Genomic DNA, 21,900 nt, shown 5'->3' with positions numbered 1-21,900 from the left:
ATACATATACATATACCTGTACTTATACAGTACCTATATAATACACATTTAACTATAACTATACCAACTACACCTGTACGTATCTGTAATTATACCTTTACCTATGCATGTACTTATACCTATTCCAATAACTATACCTATACATTTACCTACTGTATACCTCTACCTTTAACAATAACCTATAACTGAAACTATACATATAAATATACCTGTACCTACACATTTATCTATACTGTATACCTATATCTGTACAAGTGCCTTTACCTATGAGGGGTACCAGAGGAGACAGATGAAAGAAACCTCTTCCTGGAGAGAGAGAGAGAGAGAGAGGTGTGGTAGAAACTCATCCAGCAGGTTTTCCTGTCCATGTTCACATTCTCTCCATTCTTGCTGAGCAACAATTTTTTTTAATGAGTGATTCCTTTGTGAGTATCTAGAACAAACTGTGACCGAAAGAAACCTCTTCCTGGAGTTTCACTTAGGCCTCTTCAGTATATCAGCCTGCAATGAGCCTATTCTCTTAAGCAATGTGAGCCTATTTTAAAATGCATCAAATTCATTAAACATGCTTCTCATGTTGACAGCCAGGCTGCAGTAAACATGTTTATGGCTAAAGTTTCAGTCTGACCAGAACTGTTTACAAAAGCTCAGATTTCAAACTGAGCACTGCACCAGAGCATGTACAGCACATGTGCATGGAGTGCTTCTGGTCTGCTGTTTCTGAGGCTGAGGCTATGTGGGAGTCCCCCCCCCTGTTTACCAGCAGCTGTAGATAGAAGAGTGGAGGGAAATCAGCAATCCTCCATCACTGCTGGAAACTGGATGGTGCAACCGTTTGGTTTTAAGTGTAATCTGAAAAGCTTGTCAGTAACTGCAATGGGCTTAGCCTAAAGTTACCCCGAGGGGAGATAACCAGGCCTGTAATACTTCTGTAGAGACTGCTGGATGTGTACGCGGTGCTCATTAAAGAATGAATTTGTGGTTTTATGACATTTTCATTCCCCCTTTCATCAATGTAATTGTGCGTTTTCTATTTTATAAACCACTAATCATCTCACAACCACTCAGAACTCTCTTGTGATCATTTGGAGACACACAAGGACCCATTGAAGTACAATATAACTGTACGTGAAGAAGTTTAAACATGCTCCACCTCAACCAACAAAAGCAAAAAAAAAAGGTTGGTGTCCATACGTTTTATAGCTTTATTATCAGGGGGGGTTTCTTTCTGCAGAACTAGTGCTTCACAGCCAGGTTACATAAGTTCAAATCATGCAGTTTTCCACAGCACGAACCTGAATGCAGGCAAGTGAGTGTGCTACTTTTATCTAAGTATAGCATCCAAATTATTCTCCCAATGTTCGGGCTGACATCGTGAAAGGCAATTCTCTGAATTTAATTAAAAACCATTCAAAAGGCTCCAGAGCTGGACCACGTGTTGCCTTTGCATTCTGCAAATGAGTGGGCCTCGCCATTGGCCCCAACACAGATTTGTCCCGCCTCGGAAGCGCACGGGGCCATCGGATTGGCTTCACCGGCAGCACCAGCAGTGGGCTGATGGCTTAATGAATATTCATCGCACCGGGCTGCTCGGCTGGGCCTCACTCTGCATGGCTCTCTCTGTCTGGCTCACTGGAAGAGAATGTGATGATGTAATGTAAGCGACTTGTTTCAGGAGAATCACAGAACAAACTCGCATTGTAAGCTTTTGAGTGAAGTTTGAGATGAGAGAGTTGAGCAGTGGAGTGACAGCTGCTGTGCGTAATTACGCACGGCAAAGCGTCCGGTAAATTAATCTTAAAACTGATTGGAGAGCATGAGATTTTAGTTTGTTTTCCCCCCCACTGTCAATGTGGAGCCACTCCTCTTCTAGAAAAAGTGCCAAACCCCCTCTGCTCCTCCACGGTGCTATTTCAGGTCATTTGGGTCCGGTTTCAGCTGCAGTGGGAGAACCTGACAAACAGGTCTTTGGCACCGCCTTCAAATCCTGAAGCGCATAAAGGCGCACCCGTCTTCCCACAAATTGAAAAGAACGAGCAAGACATTAACAATCCACGAAGGGGGGACACTGAAGAACCGTGCCCATCGACAAGCGCAGCTCGCCTGATTCACCGGACAGCCAATCCCCGCAGCAGCATCACAGCCGCTTCGCTAAGCCGATCAGCTCAGAATTAAAGCAGGGCACTCACAGAGGAGCAATAACAAGACAGGAGACGCTGATCCTCTATTTCACTTCTGCTGCTGAGTCGAAGAAAAAAAACGTCGCCAAGATGATGATGCAGCTACACACAGACACACACAACCAAAAGAACTCCCTCTTCACCGCCATGAACCGCTTCCTCGGCGCCGTGAACAACATGGACCAGACCGTCATGGTACCCAGTCTGCTGCGGGACGTCCCGCTGGACGAGGACCGGGAGCTGAGCTCCATGAAGTCGGACATGGACGAGGGGGACATGTACAGCTACTACCAGCTGCTCAAGTCCATCCGCACGGACATGGAGTGGGGCGTGCGGTGCGCCACGGCCGAGGAGAGGCGACAGGAGACCATGAAGATCAGCCGCATGAACTCCACGACGTCCACCTACTCCTCCGCCTCCTCCTCATCCTCATCCTCGTCGTCGTACGAGGAGGACGAAGAGGACGAGGACGAGGATCTGGAGAAGCAGTTCCAGTACCACCTCACCGGGCTGCAGGGTGTCCTCTCCAAGCTCACGCAGCAGGCCGACTCCCTCACCAAGCGCTACAAGAAGGAGATTGGTATCGGAGGATGGGGCCAGTAACAGAAACTGAGTGAAAACCCCTTTTTAAATTCTTGGACTGGCTGAGCGGACTTATCAATAGGCCTTATTGCTGCTGCCATAACTTCTGATTACATGTACTGACAAATAGAAACGACTGGTAGAGAACGGGGGCAGTTTATTCCTCTCTACCAGCCCACATGGTGTTGGTCTGCTCTGTGGTATATGGACTGTCGATGTGTTGATCTTGAAGAAAGCATCTTGTGTACTCAACACCCAACCCCTTAATGTATTGCACTCTGCGTGTTGTGCACATGATGCCTTTCAGTTCTTGTGATTCGCAGATGAAACACATATTTAAACCATTTTATTTAATGTATTATTTATTACCTTACACTGGAGCCATGTTTGAGAGCCAGATGTCATTTCAAAGTTGGAGGACCATTCATTTTAGCCACCCCTCTATCTCTCTCCCACTCTCTCTCTCTCTGTGTGTGTAGTGAGGGGATACAGACAAAAGACTCAGCTTCCTCCACTGTGGAGCTGATGATGTCAGTGTGTTCACATGTATTTGTGCTTCTCCAAATTTAATGCATCTGTTTCTTTAAATTGTGCTTCGCATGGAAGGAGGCATATGCTTACGCTACTGCGGCTGCCTGTGATCTCCCACTGTCCTACATGGTCAATGAACTGGAATCAACTGATAATTCTTTTAGCACAAGAATAATGAAGAGTTTCCACGAGATGCAATGTTGTTATTGTCATTTATGTTATCATTACTGAGGTATTACCGGATATGTCCATCTGTCGGAGTGAGTGAACGTTTTTGTATGCACCTTCTGCGACAATTTTGTACTGAAAATATTAGTTTTTACAAAATAAAACTTTTATTTAAACATACTACGTTTGTTGTGTGTGGTTGTTTTTCATGGATTCAAAAAATGGGAGCAAACAGCACAAAAACAAGGACCAAAACCACGTTTACATTCCGGGCTTCTGCTTGCAGGGATAATGAAGGGTGTACCTGCCATTTAACATTTTTGCTACCTCTAACCCCAAATACAAGCTAGACAAACATCATCTTTAAATATCGTTATGTTTCTTTACATAAAGTCTTCATATTTGTTTTGTCAATACATATAATTAAGCTGAGGATTTTATCCAAAGCAACTTACAATATCTATTAGGGGCAATTCGGGGTTCAGTATCTTGCATAAGGACACTTTGTCATGCAGATGGGAAAGACTGAGATCGAACCGTGACCTTCTGGTTGGGGGACGACCGCTCTACCCCTCAACCACAGCCACCCTTTTTCTAACTTGCCCCTTATCACGGCCAAGGAAAAACAACCTTAAATATGACAGTTTTTTTACAATATTATTACATTGTTTCTTGGGATATTTGCAGATAATGTCTCACAATGACATTCCTTGGGACCTAGATCTCACACCCCATCCCATCCGCCAAGTTCGGTGTGAATCAGTTGCTTTAAATCTAATCCAGCTGCAGACAAACAAACCAACAAACAGACATAGCTGAAAACATTGGCGGAGGTACAAAACACTGTTATATACGGTTTCTTGGAAGTTTAATAATAGAATGAACAATCATTTCACTGCAGAAAAACAATCTGAGATGTGGGCAGCAATTCAGAGATTCACAGAGAACCAGGTTCTAAAGAATAAACTGACAAAATGTCAGACAGAACATCAGGACGGAAACACGATTGTCTGCATCTCTTCTCTGCCGTGTCTCTGAATCCATCGTGTCACACGGGTGATGTAATGATTGCTGTGCAGAGACAGAACGTAAACACTTGCAAAGAGTCTGTCACAACTGTTGCTGGTGCTGTTGTTGTAATGCACATTTCACCTCCAGAAGTTTACTTTCAGGATATGACTCTTTGATTTTGTGTTGGTATTACCTCTGCAACGGAGGAGATGTCTTCACCTCCGTCCATTGGTTTGTTGGTTGGTTTATTTTGGTTTGTTTGAAAACAAGATGACACAAAAACAACTGGATTACTAAGAAGGTTGGTGGAAGGATGCGGAATGACTCAGCAGAGAACCCATTCAATTTTGGAGCGGATCAGGATCAGCGGCGGATCCAGGAAAAAAAATTGTCTTTAACATTGCGAGATGTGCGATGTTTTTCGACATTGTTACAGATTTTACAGAGAATACTTCATGATTCAGGCATATTTAGGGGATTCATATCTATGTGTGTGCAGTTTGGTGCAGCTGGGTAGAATTCAAGGGGTCTGTTGTGCCTTGGTGGAGGTATTAGGTCTTCTGAGTGTCATTGTCATTATTAGTGGTTGAACAGCATTCTGTTGAAGGCGCAAAAAGCTTATGACACTAAAAACAAAGTTGTCTTGGCTGAGACTGAACTTCAGAGGGTGGAAGGGTTCAAGAGCCTGCAGGTGAGGAATGTTACCTGTCAGTTAAGTTTAAGAGACAATACCTTAAACCACTTGAACTTTCTTACTAAACTAACAGAGGGAAACTGTTGAACTTGGTGTTCTTTTCGATTTATTTTCGATTTTAACCAGCTCAACACTTTATTGTATATTCTTTAGGCTGGGAATACATATGACAGTTTATATAATTGCAAGTGTGCACGGCACCCAATAATTCTGCTTTTTATTTTGCATTTATATCGAATTTTAAAGTTAGCGCAAAGAAGGGAGACTATATTTCAGTTGTGTGCATGCATGCATGTCTGGTTTTATGTAATATCTCGCCAAGTGGAAAACAGAAAATAACAGAAGTTCATTGTAACTGACAGTGACAGACTCAAAGGCCACCGAGGGAAATGGATGCAGCCGGAGTTTCGGTTCGACAAGCGGTCCATGTTGCTCTTTATGGTGGAAAGAGATCACTTGGCCCTAAAGTTGATTTTAGATGTAGCCTAATATCCTACTGATATGCTGTACACTACAACCACATTATACATTACATTTAGCAAAGACTTCTTTAATTTATTGCCATGTGTTGGACATATAGGTTAATACTTATAATGACCAATAACATACATTAATATCGTTTTCTTTTTTTTTTTTTTACAGTTTCTCTTATCAGGCTAAAGCTGTTTCACAAGGTGTGTTTAAAATCAAGTCGGAGAAAAATATTTCAAGTCGAGCAAAACTTCTCAACCATCTTCAAAGCGACACACCTTCTAAATTCCTTTTTCTATCTGATTGCGACTCTTCTCAGGCAATGCAGCCACACTGCTATTTGCATTTAGGGAAAACGTAACATGCCTTGTTGTTTTCGACTTCACATGAAGTTACGAGTTTCTAAAAATACATAGAGAATAGATTATCTTATCAGTAACCTTAAGGTGAATACCAGAGGCATTGCTAATATGCAAAGCCTCGTGTGTTGTTGTTTCCATCGACAAGATATTATTCAAGTTGGGAACATTGGGATTTTTTTAACTTTTAAGCAGCGAATCCCTGGACGATGAACTGATGCTTTGGTATTAGTAAAAAATAAACCAATATAGGTGCAATAAATGTATGTAAAAAGTAGGTGTTGTTAGAATATGTGTTTTTTTTAAAAAGTGGTATTCATTGTGCGGCATGATATTTTATTATATTGTATTGAGTACAAAGAGTATTGAATGTTACAGTAAGTGGAGGAAAAAAATAAGTTAAGAAAAAGCTTAAACACACTGTTGACCTGTTTAATCTGTATCATTGCCTTGAATTTTATGAAATCATCAATGCATCATACGTTTGTGGAATTGAAAGTAGTGTCAAGTAACAATAAAGTAGCTATAATATTCCCCTCTGGTTGTAGAGGTATACAGCAGCAAAACATAGGAATACACAAGTAACATTTATACAACTCAAGTCTTCTGACTCGCTGACGACACTTCGACTCAAACGCGCAACTGTTCTATTTTGTCCCTGCGTGCGCGCCGTAGAAACAGGAAGTACAAGTGAAGCTACAGCAAAACAAAACCAAACTGATGCGAAATCATTTAAAAATAAATAACTTTGAGTAAAAATGGACACTGTAGATACACGGTCAACAAGTAACGATTCGCGCTGCGTATTTTTTAATACACATTCCGAAGACTATCGATGCGTGAGTAGCCAACGTCACTGTGTGCTCTGTTTTCTTTTTAGCTTCGGGGCTAATCAGCTAGTTAGCTTCACAACGTGTCACTGTTGGCTCACCTCAGGGCTATGGCTGGAATAGGTCATTATTCACTGCGCCTGATGGGTTAACAAGTGATCGATATATTTAGCGATAATTAGCGGTTAGCTTGTTTCCCGGGCTCAACTGTTACGATACAGTCCTCAACAGGCTCACTAGCTGTTTATTAGCCTGTTGAATATGAGATAACGTTATATGTTCCCTACGACACAGTAGCTTGCTTAAAGCTAACGAAAACATTAAAGCAACAACTTCACGTCTTTTGAGCCACTTGTTTCCCCCAAATGTGTGTTAGAAGCCTTGGTAATGTTTTAAATCCACTTCTACATATTATTTGTCAAACAAAAACAGACCATTTAATTGCTTTTCCTCTTTTAAAAAAACTGGATTGCATTGAATTTACAGGTGGTTTATTCTCCATCTTTTGCATTAGTGTAAAAAGGTGATTGTTAACCTGCTCAATTCTTCCCTTATGTTCCCAATAACTGTGTCAGGAAATACACCGATTGGATCAATGATTGCTGAATAAAGTTTTTCAGATTAGAGTGACAGAGTCTGTTTATGTGAGAAGGAGTATCTTTGCATGTCAGCAGCTTGAGGGCTTCGTGTTATCATCCCTTCTGTGGGCTCAAATATCACAGGAGGAATGCTGCAGTAATGCCGTCTTGCTAAGGGCCCAGATTCCTCCTTTAGTGACTAACAATCGATCACAAACGCATGCAATAAATCAGTGTTTTAGACTCTCCGACTATCCTAGATACCAGTTTTGCAGCTCACTTTTTGTGAAAATGAAAGACAAAATGTTCAGGCATGAGTCCACTGTCCTTATTCTCCATTATGTGTTTGAAGTATTGGCAAAATACGAATGCTCATTCACTCAAGTGAAGAATACTAAGTAAGTCAAACACTTAAAGTCAAATGAAGGTAAACTAGTCAGCTGATAACATGCACGCAAGACCCTCTTTTCTTTGTAATTTTAGCTAAGATTTAAGTTGAGATTCAGGATTCATGTTTATATATCTAGACTGAATTTACCAAGACCAAAATGATGAATTACTAAATTCATTAGTCAATCGCCAAAAAACAATCTGGAATATTTTCGATTTATTAACCACTTAATTATCTGCAACATTTCCCAGTTTGAGCTTCTTAATTGTGGGGATTTGTTATTTTTTGTGATAACGAAGTGAATCTCTTTGGGTTTAGATTAATGGATGGACTAAACAAGCAATCTGATCACATTACTTCAACCTTTAAAATATTAAAGCAGGAATTTTATTCAGGAATTTCTGAAATTTTTAAAAACAAATTAGAAGATAATCAGTAGATTAATTGAGTTCTGTACATTAGTTGCAGCCCCAATACTTTACACATTTGAAATTGACAGTCTAGTCTTCATTTATACTATAAGACTACATAAGGTGGTCATTGCTTATTCTTTGGATCATCTTGTATTAATACTGTATATATTGCCCAAGATAAATATGATCCATTTCTGTGACATGAAGAAAAAACCCTCTTCCAAAAGTCACATAATAAACAATTCAAAAGCCAAGATCACTAATGCACTATTCATGAAAACATTTTATACCAAAGTGTGAAAAGTTAGAGCCTTTTTATCACCACTGCTGCTCCATATTGGAAACGATCATTCAAAAGTACTTAAACCAGTCATACTCTGGTTAAAGGTGGGATACTCTCTTCAGTGAATCAGATCTTTTCATAAAATCTTATTTTACACTACATTTGTCATGTTTTAGGCAATAGATGTCTCTGATTTCTACAGACAACAGCATCTGTTCTTACAAAGCTAAATGCAGGTCACCAGACAAATGACAGGTAGCTCTTTGTTGTGACTCGTCAGTGGTTGGAGGTGTATGTCAGTCAGCGTGTGTGGAAGGCCATTTTCTCTCTTTCTTTTCTCTGATACTTACAGGACTGACTCCTGTATGTGTTTCTCTTTTCATTCTTTCTTTTGTTTTACTTTTCTTTTCTCATATCCTCTCCGAGTGTAGCTCGATCAGTTTCAGGTTGAATGTGGCTTTGCACAAAGTATGTAGTGTGTCAGGTTCTAGCCCGGTAAACACACAGGCATGTCAGTATATCATTCCATTCAGCTTTCTTATAACAGCAGTCTGTGTTATCTATGTAGTGGGTTGGAATGGGTGAAATGCATGTGGAGGTGATTCAACAACACCTCAGATGCAAATCAGGAAGTATTTAAAAAAAAAAAAAACTTCCTTTAACTTCACGTGTGCTTTCAGGCACGTACAAAAGACACAACACAACAAGAGGCAGTCCTGTCAATCATGTTATTTCTAAACTTATTTAAATAATGACACTTTCAAATTTCCACAGCTCATGTCAGACAAAAATATCACCCAGTATGTATAAGTATGTTGTTTTTATTAATAATGTGTTGTTTCTGATTTACAGGTGGTGATTTTAACAGTAAAACGAGCCACAGGCACCATCTCCTTAGCAGGATGGTAAATATTTCCTCATAGTATTTCTTTGTTTTGACATGTGTCCTTCACTTTTATTTTACATCAGAACAAAGTATAATTTAGGGATATATTGACATATTGTATATTTGACAAATTTCTGTCTACAATGAGTTGCGTTCAAACTTTCACTAAACTCTGGACATTAGGGTTGAGCGATGTAAATGTATCATGTAAATGGTCCTTTACACTAACTCTGTGAATAGTGATAAGAGGCCGTGTCTCTGATGTGCTCATTCAAGTCTGTTTTTAGTTTCAGCGTATGTGGTTTGCAGTTTTTTTTTATTGGCCACACCTTGTCCTGTTAGAAATGTTTGTCCTGTAAATTACATCTATTTTTAGTCTATCCGGTTTATCAAAAGTGGTGAATGTAACTACAGAATTATCAGCTTAAGATTTGCATTTAAAAGCTAGTTTTCTAATGAAACTCAATGAAGTGTCTTTAACTCAGGCCCAAGGCTATCGACTACAGAATGACATTCTCCATCAGTTTAATGGAACATTAATTTTTTAAAAAACTTACAAGGGAAATTATTATCTCTGCTGGTAAACGTTTATTCATTATTGCAAAGAAATCCTCTGAGGGTTCCCATTTGTTTCAACCATCAGTTGTTATTCTGGACGTAGCATCTAATAGACATTTGATAAACTGCACGTCAACACGCTGGCTTCGATATCTTTCCACGCAGGTTACCTTCTGGCAGAGATTCAGCCCTTCACATATCGCTAAGCAGGTCTTTGGCAGGTTTTCTGACACACGTACACGTTTCATTAGTTTCAGTCAAAACAGGCAGACTAGGGATCTTACTGCAAACTAAACAATAGCAAGAAAGTTTGTAAGGGAGCCTGTTAGTGTCTTAGGTCTTATGATACATTTATGTGCAATAAGTAAATCAGCAGTTAACACCCTGTCCTGCTCAAATTGTTACCTCTGCTGTGGAGGTTTTCAGCCCTGTCTGTTTGTTTGTTGGTTTGTTTGTAAGCAAGATTACACAAAAACAACTGAACTGATTTACACAAAACTTGGTGGAAGGATGTTTTATGGGTCGGGCAAGAACCCATTAAATTTTGGTGCAGATCCAGGAATTTTTTCCACTGTCTTTAACATTGCAAGATAGGACATTTTTCAACATTTTTACTACTTTCACAGTGAATAATTAATGAATCTTGATTGAAAAAGCCGGGCACATTTAGGGCACTGATATCTATGTGAACAATTAGGTGCAGCCTGATGGATTTAAAGGGGACTTATGGGCCGTGGCCGAGATATCTACTCTACTGAGTGACATTCTACTGACCCCTGCAATTAACAAGAAACATTTCATTGCTGTCGTCTTTTCTCCTCAGTCTCTTCATGCTGTTTGTGATTTGGCTGCTTCGCAGATATCACTCTTTGGCTCAGGTAAAGTTGCACACTACAATGTACAGTATGTTTTCGTTCTTGTTTGCCATTTATTAATACTTTGTTGCCACAGGAAATGTGTTCAATTAGCATTGGTAAATCTTTGTATAATTGAACCCAATTAAAATGCACAGATTGATCAGTTGTTAAGTGAAGTGACTCGTGGACTTCCGTCCTCTGCTTTTTCCTCTTTTCAAATGAAGAGATTTACATTAGTCTTTTTTTTTTTTGTGGTAATTTTCCTATCCTACATTACATTCCATACATTTGGGTGTGGGGTTGAGCGTGCACACTGTGAACTCTGCAGCTGGTTTCTGTTTTTGAAGCTGGTCCAGCGGGTCTGTCAGGTTTAGCGGTGCCTTGCGTTATCCTCCTAATCAGAAAATAAGTGACAGCTTAACACGGGGCTCTGATGGATCCTATTACCTTCAGACCAGGTCGAAAGCAGTGGCCTTACCTTCCTCCTCCCTCCTCCTCTTGCACCACACAAACCCTCTCCGTACCTCCACTCCACACAAAGGTTATCTGTCAGTCAATAGTCTTTAGCGCTCTGTGGCCCTCCCGTGCTCTTCTCCTCTGTCTCCTCCTCCTCGTCCCCCATCTAAGCGCTTCCTCTGCAGCCTTGCCAGGGTCATTACTGGAGGACAGAAATTGACACAAAGCTCTGTGTGTCTCTTTATGTACCTACCACATCCACCTCTATCGTCACAGTCAAGTAAAAAAGTGACAGCTGGCATTCACAGCAAATATCCTTTTAAAATTCTGAAGCAGGCAGATTATTGATTTATTCCATAAAAACCTATTGAGTTCGGTTTGTATAGAGGGAATTAAGAAGACTCTCCCCTCTGTGATATGTTCAGCGAGTTGTCACCAGGGACGTCGTATCCCAAGCTGTCAGCCACATCAGTGATCATTTGATCTGTGATTTGCCCTTCTCGCTCTGTGTGAATATAAATGCACTGGCATCCCTTTTCATGTCGTTCTCTCATTTTCTCTGTACAGAAGATGATTCTCAGCCTGACTGTCGCCGCCTTTTTCGACAGCGTAGCATATGTCATGGTGAGTTTCTCCAGTCGGTTTCACTAAATGTGGAAATATTCTTTTTTTTTTTATTATTGGTTGGTGAAAAATGTCTGTCTGTGCTCTTCTGTCCATCCTTCACCCAGGGTGAGTCACAACCAGAGGGGTCCCTTTGTGACTTCCAGGCCTGGTGGTTAACTTACTTTGGTAAGTCCTAATTTAATTAATTCCTCACTTGCAAACTTTGCAAAATAGAGACGAGTACACCAGCAAAGACATCTGCTGAGGAGCTCCTATATCACAGTGGAAAATAATACAGCTTTGTCAGTTGGGTTTTCTGGCTTGGGAACAAAAAGCGGCTCGACAATGATTGTTCCAGCTCATAACATCTTTCATCCAGAGCTTTTTGGAATGTAAGGTGTGGAGTTCATTTCAGTTTTATTTGTGTGGCGCCAAATCAACAACATACATAATCTCAAAACACTGCAGAATAGGGGGTCCACAGAAGTGGAGATAAGGGCAAGGAACTAAGGTTTTAAAATCCACAACATTTTCAAAAAGAGACATTTTTGAGTCCACCACTTTTTGTAAAATGTAAATGTCTACACCTGTAAATCTTCTTTGACAACTGATCTCCCCAAATCACAGGACGCTGGTACTTAACAAAACTGAAAAGGTCCAGAAAATGTAATTGCAATTTGATGCAGATCCAATTAAGAATCTGGATTGAATCTAGTGGATTTACATTTCATAAGGGAGTAGGCTTCAATTTGGTTTGTCTTCTTTTTTTTTTTTTTTAATCAACCTTCATTCTTCCACACTAGAGATATGATTTCCTGATCTACATTGTTTTTTTTGGCTTAGCTGTAAGGCGGGGCCTTGGTGGATGGTTTGGGCATTAGAGTTTAAATTGCATTTATGTCACCAACTCAACCTATGTGTCCTATTCAAAATAAAGGGGTGTATATTTGCTTGTGATTTGATACTGCTCACTAGCTGTCAATGCTGGCAGTTAAACCTGTTCATTATTTAGGAAGATTCACACAACACACCCACCTTAAGAAAACCCCACCCATAGTAATGGTGTAACACTTGGGAGTCAAACACTGTTGTTTACTTATTGGCAGGTCATAGGGTTGCCTTCAAACCAGATTCCTCAGCGTGTCATCACCGTCTCCTGTATGAGGAGATCATTTTCCTCCAATGACAAGACAGGACTGCATCATTTCATTATATTTAATCATAGTAATTTATATCCTGTGTATTTGTACTGATGAGACAGGTTTTTTTTTCACATGGGAAATCCTGGTTTTATTTGCATTGCTGGCATTTGCTGTAATTACAGCTCCTTTAGCCTTAATTAGCACCAAGATTCTTAGTTAAGACCAGTTGCTAATACGACACTTACCCAGGCTTGTTTTCGCCTTTGTTGCTTTTGCTTCGCAGACAGACACACAAGCACACACACACACTCAGATGGGTAGAGGGTAATGGGCAGTGAGTTACTGCCGCAGGGTTTGTGCGTGTCACCTCGGTTTATCATGAGGATCCTCACGCCGAGGACAAACGGCTGTACATAAACAGTGGCTGAACAGGCACTTTGTTCTGTTGCGAAGCGTCAGGTCTAGTGGGAGCCTGAGAAGCACAGCTCTGCTTTTAACTCCGACCAATAAAATTTTATGAAATGTGTTTGAAACGGAGGAAGAAGACGGTAGCAGGGGCAGCACCAGGACAGGTGGTGTTTTCGAGCTAAAGCGAAGCCCTGACTGCTGCCTGGTTATATAAGACGGCTTCGCTATCACGGTGACAGTGATTTATTGTGTTGATGACATTGACGGCCAGCCTCCTTCTTTCTTAGTCACTGAGAGCTCTTCCTAAAGGTTCCCTGAGTGTAAGAAGAGTGTGTGCTTTGTATATTTGTGTGTATGTGTGTGTGGGGTGGGTGTGTTGTGAAACTGAGTAAACTGAGTACGCGACTCAAAGAATCCATCATTGTGACTACCGGCCCTGCCTGTCCTGTCAACAGAAACTCACTCACACACTCACACACTCACACACTCACACACACACACACACACACACACACACACACACACAGGAAGGGGACTGAATACGAGGGCAGAAAAAGCAAAGCGATCTTTCTCGAATTTCCTCCTTGTCTCTGTAAAATACATTCATATTTTTCGCCCCTCTGCTGACTGCACCTTCCTTTTCCCTTTTTTCATTTCATGTTTTCTTCCTGGCGTCTTTACACCCTCGGATCTCGTCCACTCTGTTGGCCCCCACACCCCCGCCTCTCCACAGCTCACTCTACTCCTCCTCTTTCCTTTCCTTTCTCTCTCTCGCCCCCACTCCGGCGCTATCTCCCTTCTGCTTTTCCACAGTTCATCATTATCTCTCTCCGAGCTCCCCCCTCTCATCCATCACCCTGAGCCACAGGTTTCCCTCATATTACTGCAGAATGGACCTTCATTTATCAAAAATTGGGCCACATGCACACACAGATACATACACACTCACACACACCCTCATACACTCTCATACATTGGATGCACATTTGCAGGTGCATGCTGGGTGGCGGGGGCCAGTGTTGTAATTTGACCTTGTGGTTTTTCTGTGTGTGTGTGTGTGTGTCCGCAGACTGGAGCGCCTTGGCCTGGGTTTGCCTCATCACTTTGAACCTGTACCTCAACCTGGTCCGAGAAATAAGCACCAACAGATTTGAGATGTGAGTAGGAAACTTAGAGCTGCATTTCGTTCATGAATATATTTTCTTCCCCCTCATCTTCCCCTGATATTTAAAATGTATTATTTGCTCAATAAAATGTCAGGAAAAAAATTCAGCAGATAACTTTCATTGTAAAAATACAATACAATAAAACTTTATTCATCCAGAAGGACACTTGGTTTAGTAACTAAAAGTGGAACAAAAAATAAGATAAAGACATGCACTGAAAACAATGCAAACAATAAAACAAAAACTCGATAAGAACAAAAACGCATAAAAACTGCATAAAAGAGCTTATCATTTTTTTTTTGCTAAAGTGTGATTTATTTAAAAATACTAAAAGTTATAAAAAGACAAAGTAAAATTGACAATGTTTTAACTATCAGTTATTAAATTACCTGCTTATTTTATTGTGTTGATCCACTATCAACGTATTAAGTACAGTGTTTGTCTGTCGCGTGCACATATAAGTCACTCTCTGTCATACGTCTGCTAGTATGTCTTCCTCTGAATGTACATTTGTCTTTTGTTTTGTTGTGGCCACTTTGTGTGTTTATGTGTGTGCATGTGTTTGGTCTGCCGGAGCATGTGTCTCCCCGCGGAGCATTGACAGCCCCCCTCCTTCCTCCCCCTCCTCCTCCCCCTCCTCCTTTTCTGTTCCAGCCAGCCGACGCTCTAATTGAAAAGGGAGTGGGTTTCAGCCGTTCAGAGCGAGTGTGTGTGCGCACCCATCTTCACGCTTTGCAGCGCTGTGTTTCTGTCGCTCAAACTCCCATGAGCAGTCTCCACAGTGCGAGTGTGAATTTGCTTGTGTTGGTGTGAGCTATTTTCTCATTTTCCATTCCTAGCACGGAGCTTTCTGACACAAACATGCAGTCTGAAAAAAAATGCGCTCCGTGGGCGAAAAAAGAGGCAGCTTTAACAAGTTTGCAGCACCGCTGTGTGCTAAGTCAAGGCGATTGTTCGTAGCTGTGTGTCTGCTACCCCCATCCCCATCCCGATCCCGTGGGGGTTTCCCTGCAGTGATTAGCAATAAGCCAGACGATATAATAGTACTATAACTCAGAAGAAGATGCCCTTATAGGTGAGGAGAAGGGGGCAGGCCAAATTCAGCTCACTTCACAGGCTTATGGGTTGCACACCTCTTGTAACACCGGAGAGAGTAAGGTGGGAGGATGATAAGTCTTTATCTTTGTGGCTGGTCGCACATGACGTGGCGAGAAAAAACCCCACCGCACTTAATAGGTTAGAGCGAAGCGCGGACGAGGCATCAGGGGGGCTGTCGTGTTTTGACTGCACATAGATAAGCTGTATGTGTTTCGGCAGGCGAGTATGTGGCTTTGCATGCATGCACAATTACCCCTCAGCCCCCGAACACAACCTCCCGCCCTCCCTCTCGCACGCACGCACACACAGTGACGGCACAGTGTGATGGTTTATGAATGAACAAAAAATCGTCAGAGGAGATGGAGAAGGGAGACTGGATGATCTAAGAGTGATTGAAGAGGATGCAAGAGAGGATGGGAAGTGCGTTTGTGTGTGTGTGTATGTGCGCGCGTGCATCTATTTTTACGTATTTGATGGATGGATTCAGGCAAACTGAATGTGCTGTGCGCTGAGGGCACAGAGATAGCGGCGAAGCTGAAGACGGAGGGTAAGAAGAAGAAGCGGTGTGAGGTGGTGAGAAATGAGATTGAGCCTCTGGAGAGATTTCCTAGTGAGCTTGCACGTGTGTGTGTCTGCACGTTGGCGTGCGTGCAGGTGTGTGAAATGCAGAGCGCAGAGCAGTCCTGCTGTGCCTCATTAGGCTCATGTTGTGCGCTGCTCCAGACCTCGGCATCTCCCTCTCAAAGCGGTGTGTGTGTGTGTGTCTGGTGTGTGTGCGCGCATGTGTGTGTGTGCGCGTGTGTCTGTGCGTGCGGTGTGCGTCTGCAAGCTCTCCACATTGATTTCCTGACAAGCACCCCCTCCCTGCACCGATCGTCACGCCATGAACTGGAAGCACTGATTTCACCATTTGTATCCCTCCTCCCACCACCACACACTCTCTCTCTCCCTCTATCGCTCCTTCTCTCTCTCTTTCTCTCGCTCCCTCCCTCGCTGTCCTCTTTGCTCTTTTGCTCGCTCCGCTGCTCGATTGCATCCTCGTTTTTAGGTCTTCCACTTTTTCCTTTTTCTCCCCCTTCGTCTACCTTGTTTTTCACTCTCTCTCACACTTGCTCTTGTGTTCGATCTAAGCGCACTCTCTCCCTGGATCTATACATTTCCTATGTCTCTTTCCCACCCACCATTCTGTTCTATTTAAATCACCAGCCATCTCTTTTCCTCCACCACCTCCCACACACTCGCACTGCTGTCCATCAGATGGGGGGGCATAAAGGAGGGGGTACAGTGTGCCCCAGTGAAGGTGTGTGTGTGTGTGTGTGTGTGTGTGTGTGTGTGTGTGTGTGTGTGTGTGTGTGTGTGTGTGTGTGTGTGTGTGTGTGTGTGTGTGTGTGTGTGTGTGTGTGTGTGTGTGTGTGTGTGTGTGGTGCACAACTCGAGAGGGATTGAGCATGTCTCAGCTGTGTCGGCACCGCTCGATTGACCGCACTTGGAACAAGTCAGGGCAGGACTTCCACTCTATTGACCAGGCGACACTCTTCGCTCTATAAAGTATCGACGCCCACACTGACGCCCAAGACACTGGAGCACACACCTCATATATCAGACACACACCGTCACACAATTGAGATTTTTCAAACTTTTAAGATGGCAAATCTCTGATATAATTTTTTTTTCATTTTGCCTCTATGACCTTATCTATGATAATAGTCTATTTTATATCATATATGCATATTTTTATGACACAATTTACGCAGCCTGGTGAGAATTTGCATCCTTTTTGTGGTTTTTGTTTCAGACAGCTTCTCTGCAAATCATGTTTTCCACTACAGTGAGGATAATTATGGTTTATATTACCATGAGTAATTGGCAGTCTGGCCATATCGGGATCTGTACCTTAAAAATGACCCCGATGTGAGTGCCAACAGAGAGGGATGAACTGAAGTAGAAAAGAATTGATTTAGTCATAGGGCCTTTTCTCAGGGGCATAGCTCCCTATACTCGGTGCTCATAATGAAATAAATGTCTCCCCTTTATCAGGTTTTACCATCTGGTGGCGTGGGGGGTCCCTCTGGTCATGGCCTCTTTACCCCTGCTGAAGGGTTACTACGGCCCCGCGGGAGCCTGGTGGTGAGTACGGCCAACAGTCCAGCTACAGCATACATTTTGTTTGTGAGCCAGCGACCGTATATTTTCTGTTAAATGTCTTTACTTTGCAAGAAGGCCACAGCTCTGGCCTCGTTCCAGCTCCAGCCGAGCTTTGTCCCTCACATGGTTTTATTTGATAAAAATTGGCAATTATCAGCACATCCTTGAACAGCAAAACGCCCCCCTCCTCTCTCTCACTCCCCAGTTCTTGCGGTGAATAGGAAAGGCATTATTTGTTTGGAGGGTAGTTAAGGGGGTGAGGAAAAAGGGGAAGAGGCCGAGGAGAGGAGGAGGTGGAATGAGAATTGGGACAGAGCCTTAATCTCCAGGCTCGGCTCTCTCTTTCCACTCTCGGCTTATTAATAGCTACAGCTGCACAGCTTTTCCCCTCCGCAGTCACACAAGTCTCTCTTCCGCTCACACTCTTCCTTTTGTAACCCTCTCATCGCTCTCTCCCCCTCACCCCTCTCTCTCTCTCTCTCTCTCTCTCTCCCTCTCCCCGCTCTCTCCCTCTTTCTCTCTCTCTCTCTTCCTCTTCCCCCAGCTGGATCACAGACGATCACGTAGCCTGGAGATTTGGGATGTAAGTAGACCCTCTCAGCGCTGCCATCAAAGCTTCCCCTACTGGGGGAGGGAGTGGGGAGGGCTGTCTCCACGGGGAAATGTGAAGGGTTGCATGTCAGGGGAGCCTGCAGGGTTTTTTCCCTCTTGGTGTAAGGCCAAGGTGTGTGTGTGTGTGTGTGTGTGTGTGTGTGTGTGTGTGTGTGTGTGTGTGTGTGTGTGTGTGTGTGTGTGTGTGTGTGTGTGTGTGTGTGGTGCGTGTGGATGTGTCTGTATCTGCCTCTGCCTTGTCAGATTTAGGGGAGTTGCTACACTGTGTATTTAAGTGTTTAGGACGGCTATGAAGGATTATGCCTGTCTACTGCTTTCTGCAACTGGCCCTAAGTCTGCAAGGGCTCTTCCAATCCCCTGGCGCAGACTTTTAAACACACACACATGCACGCACGTACACCCCCGTGCCCGTGCACACGGCAATACCTCACCACGAGCCAAGGTAACCGCGTTGCTGCTCACAGTTTCAGTAGGGAATCAATCTTTCTAAACAAATAAGTGCGCACTTAGACTCGCATGCAGAACAACACATAGCTATCAGCTGTGCTAAACGAGCCTGTGTCTCTTTTATCAGTGCTCCTTTGCTCTGCGGCTCTTTCTAGTTTTCCATGCTGTCGTGGCCCAGGGGGACGAGCTGCTCACAGGATCAGGGAATCTTCATTAGCTCTAATTACATCAAACCAGACAAGAGATTAGAGGCCAAGGCAGCACCCGTCGAGGAAAAAAAAAAATACACTCAAACACACACACCCTGCTGACTGCTCGCGGGGGGAGGCGCGGGAGGGCAGAGGTTGTAGCATTAAAGGTGAAAAGTGGAAAAGGTGGGAGGAGAGACATAAGGGGTGTAGTTAGAGAGATGGAGAATTACTCATCACGAGCAGGAAAGCGGCACACTGGCACGGGAAGCCGAGGAGAGTCAGAGAAATAAATTGCCCTCGTCTCTGCCCACGCCCCGTAGTGTGTCTTCATCAGAGTTCAGCGAAGCGCGCAGACAGGACAGAGGAGGCGGGGAAGGCTCGGATGAGGAGGAAGAGGATGTGAAAAAGGATGAAAGAGGAAGGAGAATGGAAAGCAGAGGACAACGCTGTGTGATCGAGGTGCGGAATTTCAGGGTTTGAGTCAGCAGTTGGAAGCACTCAGGCTTAGCTGAGTCACAGCTCTTAGAGGTCCCCATTGCGACAGAGAATATGACGCTCACAAGCGATTAACATAATTAGCACGGTAATGCAAGCAGAATGGTTCTGTATGCAGGGATGGCAAAGTCTGCATTTGGTTCAACACTTACGCCTCTGTTGGATGGGTGGCATGAAATTGTGTGCAGACGTTCCTATACCTTTCTTACACCTCATTGTCTAAACACCAACGTGCGTGAAAACAGGTTTTGTAAACCGTAGAAAGAAGCGTTATGGCAATTACATTTCTACACCAATTTAACAGTGTTGGAACCATGCTTGACATGGAGGATAATTGTGACTGAAATAGCAAAGACTCCAACAGAAGAAACAAGCCTTCACTGCCTCCGTGATGTGTGTCATAGCAACACGTCAATAAAGGGGCCAAAATTTGCGTGTACACCAGATAGTAAATACCTAGGAGTACTCCAGAGTCATTCGCACACATGAGCCTTTGTCTCTGAGGGAAATGGCCCAATCTTCGCAGGTTTTTGTCCAGTTTGAAAGGACAAACATAATTTTGGTCTCCCCAGACACCTTAATGACAGAGCATAGAGATTCCCAGATGGCTCTCGGAGGGAAATTGTATTGCATTGTGGTGGAAAAAGAAGCGCACACAAGCTCAAAGCGGTTTGCCTAAAGTAAACAAACCAGTATCAACACTGTTCTGTTTGTGTTTCTTCTTTTTCTATACTTTTTTCGCAGCAGTGTGGTTGTATTTTTATCAGTCGTCACGACTATCATTTAGGAAAGGACTGCAAGAGGCATTGCGCCTCAAGTGCATTTATGAAAGGGAAAGGCTTTGTGTCGCAGTTGTGTGCACAATGACCAATCCATCAAGCATAACAGCAGTTTGACGCCCACTTGCGTTTTCCATGATTGTCACAATAAGTTTGACATTTTTGGCTACAAACACTCATGTTCCCCTCAGGATGAATTGATGTAACTTTGGTGGCCCATTTAACCTTTCATCCAACACCATCATTTGGCTAACATTCCACATGACCACCAGGTGGTGAAGACTAACATCTCTCTGCCGCTTTCCGTTGAGTGTAAGATTGACCCCTTTCTCTTGCTCTGTCTCCTTTTAACTTTAACATTTGTGCATCTGTAGAGCCACACCCCAAAACACCATGTTCTTTCTTATCTTTCTGTATCCTCCCTTTCTGTCCTGTCCCTGTGTAAGTGGTTGAACAGGTAGATCGTGATCTTTCACTCAGCAGTAGGATCTTGTGGGTCAAAGTTGCAGTTGAGCACTAACCCTGCACAGTTGGATCTCTACCCGCACTCTCATCTCCCACCGAGCACTTCAATTAAGGCCTCTTTCATCCAAGCCTCATTCTTCACTTCAGAGCAGCACCAGGGGGAAGGCCAGGCTCAGGCAGGGAGATTGAATCTGTGATGATCTTTCTTTCTGCCAGTTTCAGGCTTTCCACCTTTGCTCGCTGTTGTACTTTCCTCCAGATCTCGAAGCCCCCTCTGTATTTATCCACCTTTCTATCTATCCTTCCGTAGTCGATCTATCGGCTGCAGCCTTTTTCTGCTATTCCTTTCCTTCTTTCTGTGACCTTATCCCTCTCCCTGTCTTTTAATCACCCAGCACTTCTTTCTTATTTCTGCTTTCTGGTCCTGACCCACAATCTGCCATCATCCATCCATCTTTCCATCCTCACCTCTATTCTCGTTTCGCCTTTATCATCTGCCTACTCCGAATCCTTTCTGTCTCTCTGCCGCGATTTAATTCCTTCTCTCTCTCGCTTTCTCTCTCTCTCTCTAATTCGCTCCCTCCCTCTTGCTCTCTCTCTGTCTCCGGGTAGTGCTCAGCTGTAGAGCACAGCGGACTCTAATGGCAGATCGTTATCATGCTAATTAGAGCACTTTGTAGCTGCCGCCCGTCATTCTCTCTTCCTTGCAGCCCCTCCACGCTATTGTTAAAAAGGCCACCCCCTCCTTTCCCCTCTCCGCCAACCCCCCGCACCCCGTCTCTCCATCATTAACGGGACGTGCGCTGGCGTAATTGGACGCTGTTTATTCCGGTGATCAGGTTATTAAATCACACAGAGGTGACGCCTGCACAGGTCTCCCCTGAAACGCTTTCATCATTGTCCCATGCCATTATTGAACCTGTGTGGACGCGCACATACATGTGCACTCACACACATGTGCACACTCACACTTGTTCACAGAGGGTTGTGTATATCGACATCGCCTACAAGACGTGAAGGAACATGATGTGTAAAGAGGCCATTCCCCATTTCCTGCTGTATACAAGCGTGTACCATCGCAGATTCCCCTGCCAATAA

At 43.3% G+C, this 21,900-nt stretch overlaps 2 protein-coding genes across 2 annotated transcripts in view; both read left to right on the top strand.

Moving 5' to 3' along the window:
- Positions 1–1,962: 1,962 nt before the first annotated feature.
- Positions 1,963–3,641, top strand: mid1ip1a (MID1 interacting protein 1a). Its single transcript, XM_035175139.2, has one exon. The coding sequence runs from the start codon at positions 2,271–2,273 to the stop codon at positions 2,781–2,783; it is 513 nt and encodes a 170-aa protein (XP_035031030.1). The 5' UTR covers positions 1,963–2,270; the 3' UTR covers positions 2,784–3,641.
- Positions 3,642–6,651: 3,010 nt separating this feature from the next.
- The window catches only part of si:dkey-100n23.5 (cyclic AMP receptor-like protein A), a 49,013-nt gene continuing 33,764 nt past the window's right edge, over positions 6,652–21,900 (top strand). Inside the window, exons 1-8 of the mRNA XM_035175063.2 lie at positions 6,652–6,835; positions 9,344–9,396; positions 10,759–10,813; positions 11,816–11,872; positions 11,980–12,040; positions 14,474–14,561; positions 17,706–17,795; positions 18,358–18,396. Of these exons, the coding sequence (XP_035030954.2) occupies positions 6,755–6,835; positions 9,344–9,396; positions 10,759–10,813; positions 11,816–11,872; positions 11,980–12,040; positions 14,474–14,561; positions 17,706–17,795; positions 18,358–18,396 (524 nt within the window). The 5' untranslated portion in view covers positions 6,652–6,754. The remainder of the gene's footprint in view (positions 6,836–9,343; positions 9,397–10,758; positions 10,814–11,815; positions 11,873–11,979; positions 12,041–14,473; positions 14,562–17,705; positions 17,796–18,357; positions 18,397–21,900) is intronic.

Source organism: Hippoglossus stenolepis, chromosome 13 (genome assembly GCF_022539355.2).
Source record: "Hippoglossus stenolepis isolate QCI-W04-F060 chromosome 13, HSTE1.2, whole genome shotgun sequence".
In the NCBI taxonomy this organism is placed as follows: Eukaryota; Metazoa; Chordata; class Actinopteri; order Pleuronectiformes; family Pleuronectidae; genus Hippoglossus; species Hippoglossus stenolepis.
Note: the sequence above shows the minus strand (reverse complement) of the source record. Positions and strands in the feature narration are given on the sequence as shown.